This window comes from Atta cephalotes (assembly GCF_000143395.1).
Source record: "Atta cephalotes unplaced genomic scaffold scaffold00035, whole genome shotgun sequence".
Lineage (NCBI taxonomy): Eukaryota > Metazoa > Arthropoda > Insecta > Hymenoptera > Formicidae > Atta > Atta cephalotes.
Genome location: NW_012130099.1, coordinates 82,435 through 100,135, shown reverse-complemented (window position 1 = coordinate 100,135; position 17,701 = coordinate 82,435). Strand labels below are relative to the sequence as shown.

The following is a 17,701-nucleotide window of genomic DNA, read 5'->3' as shown; positions in this document are numbered from 1 at the left end:
TAAAGATTAGAAATATAAATTTAATTAAAGAAATATAGAAAGAAAAGGAATTCGTACATTTTGTACAGAGAAAGTTGTTTCTTAATCATGCGTTATCATAGCAAAGAAAATAAGGAAGCAGTGATATATTGAGGAAAATGAATTGAAAGACGAGGAGAAAGTTAATGTGAACAAAAAAGAGAGAGAAAGCGAACTGAAAGAAAAAAAACGAAAGCAAAGCGAAAATTGGAAATCGAAAAAGTTCGATGTACAGAATAGTTAATATTTTATCATTCTACTTCAAGAAATTATAATTATCAATTAAATTTTTGATTCCGAAATGAAATAGCTATCACAGAATATTAAATTCATCGAGAAGTTTTAGAATTACGAATCAAAACCTATATTTCAAACCTATATTTCAAACCTATATTTCAGTATATAAGCAAAGCTCTTATTTGTAGAAAAATTCGGATTTTGTAAAAGCGTTTCAATTCTTTTTTCTTTGTTTTTATAATTATTTTTAAATGCATTTAATGATACTCTGACGATTTTTCGATTTGACATCATGTTTTAATAATTTTAATCAGATATTTTATAATTTTAAAAGATCCAATTTAAAATATTACTAATCAGAGGATAAAAAATGAGTTATAAAATATTCAAAACTTTATAATGATTATCTTATAAATTTTTCTTATTAAACACACTTTTATAATCTAAAAATATGGTATTTCAAGATTTTTGCAATTATTTCTTTGTATATCAATAATCATTTTAGACTGAGATTTAGATTATAACATCAATTTTGTTTCCCTAATAGTAATCGGTATCTTGAATTTGTTTAAGATTATGGTTTATCTTTTATAAACACGGTGACCCGTGAAACTGGCTCCATCGGTGATCTTCCCAGACTCAACGAAAACGGCAAGTTGATCACCAGCTTCGACGTCTAGCAGGACGAGATTGCTTCCTCCACCTGGACCAGCGCTGATAATCGTTCTCCAACTGTTGGATTTGTTCAGTTTGCGTTTCAATGTCAGCCGCAGATCCGTGCTACCATATCCGGCGAAACTGAATTGATAGAGGCCAGGACAATGCGTGGTGAAGATACCTGTTTGTGCCGCGTAACCGACTCCCTTGTCTACTAACGTCTCGGCGAGGATGAGCTTAGCTTCCTGTATACATTTACACCTATAAATTATTCTTGAAATGCATAAAAAAATATATAGGATTTAAAACTAAGTTTTTATTTCGAGGGAGTTAGATTAATTTATTATTTTAGAACTAGAATTTTTTCTATCATCAAAAAATTCTTCTATTTTTATTAAAATTAAGGTTACTTTTTAAATAAAATTAATCCTTGTTGTCAGATATATGTTCTTATATTTTTAATTTAAAATTATTATTATTCCTAAAACATTTCCTCAGAATATTTTCTTGTGATTTATTAAAATTTTTATGTAAATTCAAAATTTTTGAATAATTTTATATCTTTTTAAAAAAATCTTAAATTTTTTATAAAAAATTGGATCATTTTTCAGAAGAAAATCTATAACATAGTTTCTAGAATTGTTCATATACATGAATTCTGAAATTTATATGTAAATTCTGAATTTTAAAATTTCTCAAATTCCATATCTAATTTCTGATGAAATCTTGTAAAATTTGAAAAAGATTAAGGTATTTTTTTAAGAAATTATAAAATGAGAAATCTTAGAAATCCTAGAATATTTCAGAATTCATATATATGGAATATTCTAAGAAAAGATGTAGAAATTTTCATTAGCTTATTTGAAGTATCCTAATTCGTATGAAAGTTCTGAAGAAAACTTTCATTAAATATGCTACATAATATTATTATCATGTTGTTTACTCACATTTACTGACCCTTGGATTGCAGAGAAGGCAACAAGTCCGGCACAATCAGCGGCAGTTGCCAATTTTTTAGAGCCGATCGTGGTGATGCCGGAATTTTCTGGTGGATCTGGTATCGCTGCATCGGTCAATACGACCGCTGCCAATATCAGCACCGCCCACACCACCCTATTCATATAAATAAGCGAGTATATATTAATTAGCGAGACTTAACTTGATTCTATATAAACATATAAATAATAAAAAAATATAAATTAAATTAATGCCTATAAAAGAGCCAAACACAAGATGAATGCGTGTAATAAATTTATTCGAATAATACAATAGATGTTTCAATCCTGTATTGTCACACGTTATTGAACGCACATTTGAAGAAATACAAATATGGAATAATATGAAGCGATGTGTAAAATTATCATTGGGTATCTAGATCCATAGGTATCTAATAGGTTCGATATCTAGTATCTAGACTAGGGATATCTAATCTTGGGTATTATGTTCGTATTTTCATTTACTTTCCAAATTAACTAAGAGAAATTCAGAAAATTAAAATTAATAAATAATAGATAAATTACAATTGGTTTTTGATTTATGACATGATAATCATTTAGATGTTAGAGTTTCTTAGTCAACGCAACCGTTCGATTGTACGAGCTTATGTAAAAGATATGATCAAAAGTTAAACTATATATAAACATTGACAACAAATGATAGAGAGAGGGAAGCATCAAGGCCTTGTAAATAAATTAGAATATAAAGAAGTCGAAAGATTCCGTGTCATTTTTAATATTAAGTTCCTGTAATTGTTTATTAATAAAAATCATTTCTGTGTCAATCTTTTTTTTAAAAATTGTTCTTCGTCTAAAATTTTTACATTTTCCCAAATCAATTTATGAAAAAAATTTATGAAAAAAAATTCTAGTCTATGTAATATAATAATGACTGAATGTTGCAATTGATGTGATTTCTGTGTTCGTTCATGCACTTTTTCAAAATTCTCCCTGTTTATCTCACGTAAGAGGCATTGCAATCCTTGCAATTTATTCTGTATATGATGTTGGAGTGCGATAGAGTGGATAGTTCTTTTTATAAAATAAATTTATGTAACTAAAAAAGCTAAAAAAAATCTTATTTGTTTTATGCGAATAGAGTGCAAATTAATTAATTGGATCTTTGAATACAGATCTACAAATAAATCCAAGACTGGAACTGCAATTTGGAATTACAATATTGGGAATTAGCAGCAATGCGGACGAGGCGACAACATGTTATTATGCAATCACGTGGATATGTGCAGGAACTTTTTTACGCTCATATCGTTTCTTTTTCTACTTGTCTGACGTTTAATCGCCATGTGACCATTCTCGGTAAAGTTCAGTCGGTGCAATGATTTGTGCTACTTTCACTGCTTGCGGCTATTTCTCAGTCTCAGATTCATTGTTTTCTTCACATGTATCTTTTATTTTCTATTTTCTGATACAATCTTTTTTTGTAGATCTTATTATTAAAGATTGTTGTTATTAATGCTTGGATGCTTGGACAAATATATTAAAATATGAAAAGTTTTCATAACTTTCGTGAAACATTCTGATAATTGAAGAATATATTATAACATGTGATAATAATATCAGAAATTAAGTTTAGTAATGAAATTTTGTACATACGAAAGTTAAATGTTTTTGTATTTAATTTTTGTAAATTATTTGCACTGTTTGCAATACAAAATGTTTATATTATGTTTTCATAACATATTTTATAAGCATAAGTCAAATATTCAAATTTTGCTAATTGTAAGTAATTGTAAGTAATATTATCACAATATAATATTTAATACAAAAATTTAATGTTTTTTTTTCTAATATGGAATATGAAATTTGTGTCCACTTAAAGCAAATCGATTTTTGTCGCTAAACGAAAGCGAAATATATTAATATGCATGATTGAAGCTAAAAATCAAGTTATTGATTAGATCGAAACGCATTGTGCATAATATTTTGAAATTTCCTTTCAATAACGCAATTACAATACTGAAAAAACATCTAGTAATGATAAATAAAGATAATCATTTGTGTTAATTTATTAGTAATCGGAACTGCAAAGTGTGATGCTAGTTGCAAGGTCAACGACTATCGCATTTTTTTTTCCTGCACTTATTTGCAAGATTGATTTGTATTGTTATTGCAATTGTCTTTATAATTTTTTTCATGTAAATCAAAATTATGCTTACTAAATTTATATTATCGTTACAGAAATAAATAATAAAATGTTAATTTGATCGATATTATTTAATTATATTCACAATTGTATGACAGGGGAAAAGGCAAAGGAAAATTTAATTAATTCTTAAATTTAATCTTTATTTATCAAATATTTTTAAAAAATTATTTGTATTTGATTGTAACATTAAAAAACTTGATATTGAAAAATCTAAAATATATAATTAAAAATTAGCTCATAATCTAATAAAATAAGACCCGATTTTCTTAATGTAAGATTAACTTTAATCTCAGTTTCATTTACTTTAAGGTCCGATTTTTCATTATCTGATTAACTTGTAGTTAAGCTCAACCTTATTATGTTTCACCTAATGGACTTCATCCTAATGACATCATCAGATTATAGATAAAGCCCGTTGGACATCAGGTTAGGTTTAACATCAGATTAAATCTAATTACAAGTTTAACTAGATGATAAAAAAACTGGGCCTAGGACTTACTTCTTAAAATTAGCAAGAGCTAAAGAGTAAATTGAATCGAGATTAAAGTTAATGCAACCGAATCTAAGATTGATTTTAAGATTATGTGTTCATATATGAAATGGAGAAACGGTATGTTCGTTACAACACGATAAAGAACATTACAATCGATATCTAACGAAACTAGAGGAAAATAATTTTTTATCAAATATCAGTAAAATAAATAATAACTTACATGATGGTAAAATGTGGTGTGGCAGCGACGGATTTCGCGTTATTGGATTGGTTTCTCAGCTGATGTTAAGACAAATTAGATCGAATCGGATCTCTGTACGCCTTTATATCACCTTCTAGCTCGACTAGTGAATCGCGCGTCGGCATCAGCCTTTTCTTTCATTTTGCATCTTGTTTCACCACAATAAGTGTTCTCTTTCTCACTAATTGGTAATCGCTATCTTACTCCAGCCGCTGGTAAGTTAGTTGGTTAGTGACAGCTTTTTATAATAATCAGTGAGAGGAAGATTTTAAAAGAACTATCACATTTTTTTTATATAAATTTCCTAAAAGCAACGGGATACGATTGACCAATTTTGAAAAATAAACGGATATAAATAAAAATTTATCCATTTAAAACAACACTTGATTATTTAATTTTTTAACTGGAAACTGAACTGTCTAAAAGCAGAGAAGTATAAACACATAGTATAATCCTTTGTGAAGCAGCGTAATATATATGCTTTTGTAATAATATATTTTTTAAATCTTATCTTTTTTAAAATTTGTAAAAATATATGTATTTTTAATATTACATATAATTAATACATGATATTAATAAATTTATATCAGAAAATATATTTTTAAATATATTTTTTGATATAAATATTTTTGATATAAATATTTTTTGATATAAATTTTTTAATATTATATATTAATGGCTAATGTAATATTTTCGTTGAAATTGTGATCCAATGCAATTTTAATAATGGCACTGCATTGCAAAATAATTCATTACAATATTTTAGTAGGATAAAGGTTTAGTAGGATCAAGTTTGCTAATAAATGAAAATGCACTTTGATTGCAATTTATTATTTTATTAAGATCATAACAGTACTTAATTAACCATTTGATAAATGGCACGGTAATTAAAGTGCTGTCATCGTAGGAAGAGTAGACGTTAACATTATCGCTATGTTTTCTTAATAAGCAAAGGATAAATTATATTTTGTGAGAAAAATAAGATAGGAACGGAAAATCAGAGACAAGCTTATAATATATATGTATAGTATATAAGAAAATTTCAAATATAATTATTTCAAGAATGTCAGGAAGTTATCAAGACAATCGGAAAGGAAAGCACGATCAGGAAGAATATTAGAATATCGTGCAGCACGTTATCATTATCGTTACGCCAGATAAAATAGCAAGATGTTAGGTTACTCGCTTGTTATAAGAAGCATTTGTCATTTACACTCGTTCACTTCGTGAAAACGCAAAATTTTTATAGAATATGTAAATTTAAAAATTAAATAAAGAATAAGCGTTATCGTTTATTTGTGTTCTCAAAATTCGACTTTCTCTTGCCTTGTTAATTTTTTCAAAGAAAAATATATTGCTGATATATTGATTGTGTCATTAAAATTAAGTTCATCTATTCATCGATATAGTTTAACTTAAATGGAAAAATTCATTTATATTCTAAATTTATATTATATTCTTTATATTATTTATATTATATTATATTCTAAATTTATATAGAAACCATAAAATGACTCAATAGCTTTTAAATAAATTTGGAATATAGAAATATAAGTGATATATATTGATATTTAACAGGTTTTTTGCGATTTGCATCAACAAGCACGAACTACTTTCACTTCAACAACGCTTTCCTGCCTAGTACCTTGATCGCCTTGAATTTGGTTTTCTTTTCACATCTCAACAAGTCTCCGCCTTCCTATGACTTTCCTCTTCGATGCTAAGAGATTCACTTCAACGAGATATTTATCAATGCTATTCAATGCAAACGTTTGGGAATCTGGGTATTAAGATAAATTCTGAAAGAAATCCAAGGCCGAGAATTCGCGTGAAAGTAACAATCATTCGTTATTTTTACAATAACATGCTATCTACTGCACTGGCAACGTTTTATTGTGTAATGGCAAATTGGTTTTCCAAACTAATCGATCTAAAAAATGATTTTAAAATATATTAAAAGTGATTTAAAAATATACAATCAGATTTTGATTTCTTCTATTCTATTATATATAGAAGAATTTTAGAAGGAACATTGAGGATATAAAGAAGACATTGATCAACCGATAATAAAAACCTAATGACGCGTTTACACTAATAAATTGTTGGCTTGGCAAGCTGGTCCTTTACTGGGCCAGTTGCACGCGCTCTCATTTGAATCAAACGTTAAGTGAACAGGACAATTAAAGATGTGAAGCGTGAATTTCTTCTTCCACTGGTCCCAGTGACAAATATAGAATTTATTACAAAGTCCGGGATGTCTGAAGAGACCTGGCCTAGCGCAATCAGTGACACCATTAATTATCTGATCAGGATCGTCATCATATTCTTCCTTTTCTTCTTCATTTTTCTCTTCGTATTCCAATTTTTTACCCATTCGATGACCCGAATGAGACTCGTAATTCCTCGCGGATGTTCTGGCATCTATCGTAGGTAAGTAAGAGAATGATGGCACATTGGTCGAAACGGTCGTCGTTTCCTGTGGACTAATTTTGAAGGGCTGTTCTGGGAAAACGTTGTAATTGGTAGAATAGTCATCCTCTTCAGAGTAGCCGAGATCGACGTAGATTTCAGAAGAATCATAGTTGGCCAGATTTATCTTGCCCTTGGAAGAATCGATCTGTTTCTTTCCTGGACCGCGAAGATTGGCAAAAGGATCGGCCTTGCACGTGCACTCTGCCCCAAGTTTTCCTAAAAGAAGTGGATGAAGATCACTCCACTTGACGATGACTTTGCCTTTGCTTTCAGGCGACTTTGTAGTAACTTCGTATGAAAATGTCGAAGGTTGAATGCCATATCCGGAACTTGAATAGGTATCATATTTGGGTGAGGTATACTTGATAGTGCCTCTATCACAATTTGTAGTTAATTTATTGGTTTTATCTCTTGAAATATCCAGATTTGTTGGAGAGCCACCTGTAGGGACTGTCCCTAGAGAAAACGGAGTAGTCGAAAATCCTCGGCTGGAATAATATATGTTGGAAGGCCTGAATGTGATGGGCGAATGGAACGATGAAGGACTGTATGTAACGTCAGAGATCGGTAAAGGTTTCTTATACGTTCGTAATCCGATGAGCTCTGGTTGTACGGTCACTGCAGATAAGTTGTATTTTGTGGTAGACACAGTCACGCCAGCCTCAATCGACTTTGGTGGGAGATATCCCAACGAGGAGCTATGGCCTGTCTGGCCGCTTGAATCAGTCCGTTGGAAAGGCACTCCTAAACCAATGTTAGACATGGATATTGACGCAGTCTGAGAACCGCCCGTTCTTTCGATGAATTGATTATCATTTAACAATGGAATGGTCGTCGGAGAGATCGGTCGAGAAATCTTGTAACCGGTATCGATCACAGGTCTGACGGTTGGAACAGCTATCGGAATCTTAAATGATTCAAAAGGAGTCGTTTTGTAAATTTCTGGATGTTCAGAAGTATGAGTTACAGGTCTGATTGTCGACATTGGTAAGCGGCTGAAAGACGGCGGCGACGTCGTAATCGGTACATTACTTCCGGCCAACACAATTGGCGTTGAAGAGAACGTGGCACCGCTAGTTCCAAATTGAATGGTTGGTTTAAAATACGAATAGCCGGAAGTAGTTGATTGTACGGTGAAGCGATCATCCGGAACATCCGGTATAGCTTTCGAAGAATAGCCAGGTAAAGTCAAAGTAACGGATAGATTGTCAGTAGATGATGTACTAGTATATCCAGCGACGTTCCCTTCAAATGCCTTTTCGCTGATATTATCGGGGCTATAAGTAGGTCTACGATCACCTGTGCTTATTGAGTAACTACCACCACCTCCGAGAACAGCAGTGGTTATACCTGTCCTGGTTGGACCAGTCTTCGTAAATCCATTTGATGTAAAAACAGCCGATTTACTCAAAGAATATCCTGAAGTAGGTGAGTTTTCGAATCTAGAATCGTAAATGCCATCAGTACTTTCTACTCTACCGGATACAATTAAATCGGGAAGACTAGTGCTGGTTAGCCTGTAGTCCGAAATATCTTTCTCTGTATACTTGTTAGTGTTGTAAGCGGAATTGAACGTAACACTGCTGCGTCCTTCATCAGTTCTATAGTTTTGAGGAGTTGTAGGTATCAAGCCTTCGCTTGGAGTGCTACTCGAATAGATAATTGAACCTCTCGTAGGGGCATTGCTGATGCCATGATAAGTTGATTGCGATTCATATGATTTATGAGTCGAGCTTTTGATTGTCGAATCTGGTTGAATGAAACCACCTACAGATATTTCAGGAGCCGTTTGTCCGAATATGTTAATATTTGGAGTAAAGTTATCTTTTAATAAGACACCAGCTGTTGAAGGACCATTTATTGAAATCGTAGGATTTGGCGTTTCGGATTTTTCGTATATTAGAGTTTCTGGACTGGCTGATCCAACGTTTATAGTCTTCAAATTGCTACTTACATATCCTGCTGTTTCAGGAGAGGCGACGTAGCCAGGTCGACCTCCTCCAGTTAAGATTTTAACGTTTTGGTTAATAGCAGGAGTTAATACTGCTCCGGGAACATTTCTGTGGATACTGGATATGGTTTTCGAAAAGGAGTCACCAATAGTATTACTTCCGTCTCTGCTAGTAGCTCCAGTTTGAATAGCATTAAGAGTGTTTTTCTGAATATCGTAACCAGTAGGAATCTCATTGCCAAAGATACTTATGTTTAAGTTAGTTTTCCCGTAGCCACTTGTTAAACCGATTCCACTCGTTCCAGTCGTTCCGACGTGGTCTCTTTCTCCAGTTGTTCCAATCGAGGGATAAATCGAGGGCTCTTCGTGTTGTACGAATACAGGAATCCTATATCCTTTCTCATTGTCATATCTATAGTTTGTCGAAGTGCCTGTTGGTCTAGAAGTAAAACCTACTTGTTCGGAAACTGTTCCAGAAATTCTTGAAGTTTCCAGTTTAAACTTTGGAACGTCACTAACAAAATTAATTCCTGGGATTTGACTTGAACTCGTTGTACTGTACAAACTTGATCCTATTCCAGATTTAATTGACACACCAACATTTTCAGTAAAGCCAGAGCTGATACCGCCCGTAGCTGTAGAATATCCTACATCTATCGGTTCTTTGTATGCTGTTGGTCTCGTATATTTTTTATCAGTCGATCCTGTTATTTCGATTTTGCCGCTAGCACCAGGATAAGATACAGATCCGAATGATGGGCCGGTTTCACCGAATGACGATTGATGTCTTACTGTTCCTGGATAGATACCGGTAGAAGTCGAGAAATCATTAACATTAAGTGTGCTGGAACCTGCGTATACATTCGTCGATCCATCATATTTAGGACTAGTAGATTGTATGTGGACATCAATGGATGATCCAGGTAATCTAGATTCGAAGTAATTCCTTCCCGGAATTCTCGAATAACTTGTATCTATTATCGAACTACTCGTACTAACGCTTCCTGCATAACCATTTGCCAAATTAGGATACCTTGAGATAGGTTTTTGCAAATAAGTTACACCTTGCTCCTTTAAATGACTTCCACTAGCGGTTCCAGAATACTCTCCCGTTGTAGATCCAGAAAAACTTGCAGTAGTCCCTTCTGAATGACTTCCGCTAGCGGTTCCGAAGTACTTTCTTGATGTAGATCCGGAAAAGTCTGCAGCAACTCCTCTCAATGATTCCCTGTTTGCAAATCCAGTATTAAATCCACCAGTAGATGCAGAGTATCCAGAGCCATCTTGGCCAGTAGATACAGTAGTATATTCAGTATATCCATCGCCAATTTTACTTGTAGAATATTCTATATCACGTTCTTCACCGACAATTGTACTAAGTGGTACCGAACTAATCTGTACGTCGGATGATTTGCTATATGTTGGATCAGAAGACACTGCTCCTCCATATTTAGTGGATTTAGAATAATCAGTACCGACTACATTGGACAATCCTACATGTCCAGGACCAGAAATCACCACATCAGAGTGTTTACCAATATCTCCCGCAGTGGCTCCAAAATAATTTGTACTGTGAATATTGGTACTGGTTGTTCTAGAATAATCCATGTCGGAGTAATCCGTTCCCGCAGTCACAGAGTATTCCGGTAAACCGCTGCTGACGTAACTGCCAGCTCCAACGCCAATAGAGGTTCTTGGAGTGCTTCCATAATTGTATTCGTGGCTGATATAGCTTGATCTAGATTCCGAGCAAGCTGGAACCAGCCAAGGCCACTCGCACACTAACTTCTTCTCATCGAATACCAAGCCGTACGGACAGCGGAATTCGAACGCTGTTAGTTCTTCTCCACCTGTCAATATTAACATAATTACATAAATTTATATAATATTTTATTTTATGTGCGTTGTAAATTTGAAGAAAAATACTATATAAATATGTTGCAACGATACTATATAAATATGATGAACGAATTAACATGTGTTCTACAATTAATAATGCTTTCTTTAGCGATTTTGAATAATACACAAGATTTATTTACGAGTGCATAAATAAATTCATTAAACATATAACACACCTAAGTCCATGCAAGCAAAGAACCAACGGCAATTTTGTGGATCCGCATAATAACCGGATTGAGAACATTCAAATCTCTTTGGAGTGACAGGAGCAATCTCGCTACTACCAGGACATGGTGAGCCTTCAGACAACGAGCCTGGCCAAACACAAACTTCCGTGCGCTCATCAAACGACAGTCCAGCTGGACAATCGAATTCGAAAACGGAATAGTCTTCTATCGCTTGATTGAATTTCACGCAGCGATAGAATCTGTAAAAGAACATTATTTATATTGGACATTATTTATATAGTATATACTTACATAAAGAAATCCAAGTTTCGTAATGTTCTTTTTTGTTTAATTAAATAGTTTATACAGTTATTACTGATGTTAGTCATACATAACTACCTATTGCAACTTTTTGGATGGACGAAGTAACCTTGACGTTTGCAAATGAACTCGGTTTGTATATTTTCGCGTATGGCTCTGATATGCCCCTCTGTGTCTACAATCCGAGTGACACGAAAGCTAGATGTTTTTGCATTATTTGGATACGAAAATTGCATTTGCTAAAATTTCAATGAATTAGTAAAAATAGAAGCAGTTTGATATAAAAATAATCTCACTCACACGCGCGCGCGCACGCACACACACAAAACACATACATGAAGCTCATCTTCTAGCGCACTGAGTACAGCTCGTCTCGATTTTTTTCTAAACTCCGTGAAGGAATGATAAATTTCTTGCGTGAGTGGTACTTCGCACTCAGTCTCCATGTCATTTTCTATATTTCGCAAGGCCAATCCCGCCAAGTCTCGCAAAAATACATATTTCCCCTAAAATTAATTTTGATGTATAGACAATACAAACATCAGTTGCTTTTATAAAAGCTAAATAAATTTTGAAAGATATTTTATAATCTATTTAATCTTAAACAATGGCGTCATAACTCATTTTTTACATAAGAGTGAACAACTGGGAAATTCGCGTACACACCTTTATTCCGACCGAAATCTTATCTTCAAAAGCAATCCACGTCTTGTTTTGAAATGCGTAAGGCGCTGTGAGATCTTCATCTCGTTCTACAATCCATTCCCCGTTGTTTATAGCTTCGCAGAGCTACAACATAAATAGTTTAAAAATAGATTTCATTCGAAGGAAAACAGTGATAGCAGTTATAAAGGTTACAACTGTATAAATTTTATATATAAATTATAGAATAAATTAGAGACCCTATAATCAGAGTATGGCCTCGAGAATATCCAGAATTTTTCTTCAAAATTGTGCGAAAGAGACGGATATGTGCTATCTCACTCTTATTCCCTCTGCAATGGCGCTATAAATGTGGCAGTTTTATAAACTTCATAACTCCTGGCTAATAAGTAAACACACAGTGAATATACGAATTCTGTATAGATCCACTTTTTCACATAATATCTAGTATTTCTTTTTGAGTAAAAATGCTTGGATACGTCAGTATTTTCTTGCAACATTTATCGGCAAAAAGCTAGATAATAAATTACAACTGGTGTGAATTGAAGAAAAATGGATTAATCACAGACGAGACTACATCGTAATCAGATTCTGATTACAGGGGTTCTAGAATAAATGTACTTACATTTAAACTTATAAATATATTTAAACTATAATGTATTTTATAATTATTGCAACTATAATAATTTAACTATAAAAGTTGTATTATGTTATAGTTGAAAAAATTATTTCATAGTTGCAACTGTAAAACAGTTTATTCAACTATTATATTAATTTAATATACAAAACTTGTACAAGTCATTTTTATAATAATAGCCATCACTATGCCTTTTTCTGTGAGTATTGCAATCTTTAATGGACTTGTATTTCTTCCAGTTAAACTGTTGAAATCATAAGCAAACATAATTCGAGGAAATACGTCACACCTCTTTACGATCGATTGACACAGGCTCCTTCTCCGTAGTTTTTGATCTTGGGGCGTTCTCCTCCGGATTCTTCAAAGTGAATTTGTACGCATTGACCGGCACGGTTATCATGATCTTCTGCTTGGATGCTCCTAATCCACTTATTAAGTCTATCAAGCTGTCTGTATTTAGCATGTCGAAAAGTCCTATCAGACGCGAGGGATGAAAGGTGACGAAGGCTCCGTCTTCGTCCGTCATGTAATCCGTTGATAGTGTAAATAGGTCAACATATCTAATAAAAAAGAAAAGAAATTAGAATATTAGTAAGCTCAGTTAATCTTTCGCGAAGCAGATAGAAAATCAACATGAATCATATGTGAGTATATCTCATACCCCATACTTTATCATAAATATACTATAATTTAGTGATGGGGTACTAACGCATTCTCTGGTTGCAAACCGACAACATGTGCGTGATACTTTTAGAAAGTTATAGAAATTCATCTTGCTGGGGTATGTCACATCCCACCTAATTCATGGGGGTAATTAAAAATTTAAATTAGAGGTAAGAAGGCAATGAGCCATGCGAGTTGTACTTGCGTTACAATAATGTATTATTTAAACGAACTCGTCCTATTTCAGTGTATCAGTTGAAATTATACAATTTAATATTTTATAAATTCACAATCACAAAAGAAAAAAACAATTTGAAAGATAAAAGAATGATAAAAATACTTTGGTGACCGTCGACGAACCGGAATTAATTTCGTGTCAACTAAAATAATTCGTACTTCATGAGTTCCTTAACATCAAACTGCTTGGCTAAATCCTCCGATCTTATAGGTAAAGTCATGAAAATCCTTTTGTCGTAAGATTTTTTAATCATTTCGTCTTTGAGACTTTTGATAAAATTATAAAGACGCTCTTTTGAGCCCGCCGTTATATTCAGTTCTACGCCATCCACCTTGAACAAAGGAAAGACTTCTTTCTATCAACTTATCAATGTATACTTTTGTAATTTAACATTTGCATTTAGATTTTGTTTTATGAGTGTTTATTTTAATTAATATTTTTTTAACAGCCTACTCTATCATTCAGGACTACTTGAATATGTGTGTGTGTGTGTGTGTGCGTGTGCGTGTGTGCGCGCGCGCGCGCGCGCGTGTGTGTGCGTGCATATATATATATATATATATTATTTTTTTTAAACTACACACACACACACACACACACACACACACACACGCACACACGTACGCACGCACACACAACGTAATTATTCAATTTTTAAATCATCTCGGAAGATAAGATGTCAGTAAAAAATACCATACCTCTTTCATAATAGCAATAATTCGAGCGATAGCTTCCTGTCGTACCATGGCAGAATTTTTGAGCATCATCGTGGGATCGTGTATAGAAATGACAAACTGAAGAGGTGAATGCATCTCTTTTAAAGATTTCCGCAAGTCAGAAATATCTGAAACGTTTTATTTACGATACTAAACAACAAATTTTGATCAATATTTTATTTCTTAACAAATAGTAGATGTTTCTTGTAGGACTTTACACTGAATAAAGATATTGCTTTCAAAAAATTCCATCACCCTTCAATTTTTAGGAACTTCGTTTTTAATTTCTTATGCAATAACACAAATTCATAATATATATAATATATATAGCTGTGAGAAATTTAAATATTTTTTATACTGTATATGAAAATAAATGTAATGATATGAAGTCTCTTTTATTGTTTATGTACAATTTTGAATAAAATATTTAAAATATAAAAATTTATTGCTGATATTTAATGTCAAATAATGATGCTGATTTACAAGATTTCTGTTTTTCAAATTTGAATAATGATTTGTATATATTTTATTCCGTAAAGTAAAAGAAAAAAATATAAATTGTTTAAATCTCTGGAGTTTTTAAAAAGTAAAGTCATTGATTTCTCAAAATCAATTACTTTACAGTGGATAATAAGACCTTTTTAATTTTATATTCTTTTTCAACAGCTAAAAATACATAATAGAATTACCATTTAGATATTAAGAAACAGAAACCTTATAAATCAGTGTAACTGATAATACTTTGGGATAAATTTCTTGTCATTCGTCAAAAACTTTGCTCAAATCTAATCAGTTATATTCTTATTAGTATCTTATTAATATTTATGATGTTTCTTTGTGTTGAATTGAATTAATCTTGTCTCGCTTCCCTCTATCACAAATATTTTGTTATATTCCTTAATTCAAATTTTTAATAGCGAAATTTCTTATTTTGAAATGGTTCGAACGACTCGAAGTGCATCTCTTGTTATTAGGATATTGCGCTTACCGGAAGTTGAAAGATTTCTCACATCATGATTTTGATGTACCAGAGTGGTACAGTCGCACACAGAGCCGGTTAGAAGCTTCACATCGAAGATGGAAGTATAGCAAAGAATCTCTTTGATAGGCGAAGTTGTTTTCTTTGGACATTCTGCAACAGATTAAAATATTTTGATTTTGCATTACAATTTTGCATTTGAGGTAATATTTAGTTGAAACGAGCAAGAGAAGCGGAAGTTTCAATCGGTTGACATCATCGATTGATCACAGTGCGTTATTGTGATTATGACTATGTACTTAGTCTTTTGCATAGTCACGTGAGCTCTTTAAAAAAAGAAAGAAACATTCAAAGGATGATCTGCAGAAGATTAAAAAGAGAATTGCATATGCTTTATTAATAATGAACAGTCCCGGATATATTGAGATAATAACCGTGTGCAATTATCGCGCGTATGATTGAGCATAAAACATTGCGTACAGATTATATGATGCTTGCGAAAATTCTTTACATAAATATAAACATTATTTTCTCGCATATAAATATATTACAAATGTCATTTGCGACTTGCGCTCACTGAACGTTTAATCGGACAAGTAAAACCGAGACGATTATTTCTCATTAAAGGCAGGTGTAAAAGAATTTATTTAAAAGCAAAAACGTATCATACATTTTACGTTTTATCTTTGCTATAGGAAATTAATTTTATTAAATCAAAGCACGCATTTCGTAAGATAGATTCGACTTACGTCGGCTTGAAAGTATAATCGGAATTTCGAGCATGTGTCAATGCACACGATTGATGATATAAATGGTATCGTCCTTGCAGGGATAGTCATCAGTTGTGTAATTCAACCTTAAGCCCATTCTGTAATTACGTAAGCGCGATAGTTGTAAGTGGTTGTGGTGTAAGGATTGACCAATTACAGTCAAATATTCGTTTCATATTCTATAACTGTGATTGGTCAATTCTTACAACCACTTACAACTACGCTTACGTAGAATAGACTTTAAAGGACGCCGCGTATCCGATACGCGTGTAATGTAATCGGTAGATCATTTTTCGCATTGTATTTATTCATATTTTGTCGATGCGTGCTATTTAATTCTGTGAATGTACTATTCAATTTTCACCTTATTTACGGAAGTACGCAACTTAATCAAGAATTTATTGGGTTAGAAATATTTATGTCAAAAAACGTATATTCTTTAAAATCATTAAAGTTAAGTGAAACGTGTTCCGATATTTATTAATTCCTTTAAAAATTTATTTGTGTATAAAATTTCAATTTATTTTCTATTACATCTCAATAAACATGTTAATACATTATACGTTTATTAAATATAAAATTTAAAACCTATACTCTAAGTGATATAAAATTTAATATCTATACTCTAAGCAGAATCGTAAGACTCTATCGTAACATATTCCTGTAAAACTTGTAAGAATTTTTAAGTGCTTATACAATCTTTTTACAGACAGCTTCTTACTAGCCATAAAATTTACAAGAAATCGTAGATATTTATGAATAATCGTACATTTTATGATACATACGCATAAAATTAGAATATATTAGCCATAAGTCTTTACAAGTCATATCATTAAAAATTTATAATTAAATTGTACATATATAAATTGCTAAAATTCAAAAATGTATTATTAAGTTTTAAGTTAGATATTTATATTTCTCACAATGTGTAATGTTATCAATATCAAAGAAATAATGATAAATCCAAATCCTTGAGTTAAATATTTTGTTATTTTTACAATACAATAACTTTCACATGTGTCAAAATATAAAGCAATTCATTTCTATAATTGCTTTTGTAATTATTCTGTAATTATTTAAATAATAAATTAAATTTGAATCAAATTTAATACTTCTTTTAGTTTAACTCTATAAATAAATTAACGACATGTTGAGTAAGAGTATTATTAAGGACTGGTGACTGATAGAAATGATTCAAATAGATATAATTTGACATTAAATTTAACAGTGTAAAAAAAATAGGAAATGTTTTCTTTTTAAAATACTTTGGGATATATAAAATCGCAGAAAATGCTTCAAAAATTTATAAAAAATGATGAGAAAAAATGTAAGAAGATTGTTTTCAAGAATCACACTTACTTGCCGTTCCGATCGTTATGAGTGCGAACGACATTAGAAGAATACCACGACCCACCAT

General features: G+C 32.0%; 2 protein-coding genes across 2 annotated transcripts; both read right to left on the bottom strand.

Moving 5' to 3' along the window:
* Window positions 1-381: 381 nt before the first annotated feature.
* LOC105621648 lies at window positions 382-4,949 on the bottom strand. The gene is made up of 3 exons (XM_012203115.1): window positions 4,900-4,949; window positions 1,860-2,025; window positions 382-1,157 (listed from the first exon to the last, which is right to left on the bottom strand). Exons 1-3 carry the CDS (start codon window positions 4,947-4,949, stop codon window positions 837-839), a joined length of 537 nt encoding a protein of 178 aa, XP_012058505.1. The 3' UTR covers window positions 382-836.
* A 1,945-nt stretch (window positions 4,950-6,894) lies between these two features.
* On the bottom strand, window positions 6,895-17,701 carry LOC105621596. Its single transcript, XM_012203065.1, has 10 exons — window positions 17,644-17,701; window positions 15,524-15,667; window positions 14,518-14,663; window positions 13,978-14,150; window positions 13,208-13,478; window positions 12,285-12,407; window positions 11,954-12,124; window positions 11,697-11,857; window positions 11,307-11,557; window positions 6,895-11,081 (listed from the first exon to the last, which is right to left on the bottom strand). The coding sequence occupies exons 1-10, from the start codon at window positions 17,699-17,701 to the stop codon at window positions 6,895-6,897; spliced, it is 5,685 nt and encodes a 1,894-aa protein (XP_012058455.1).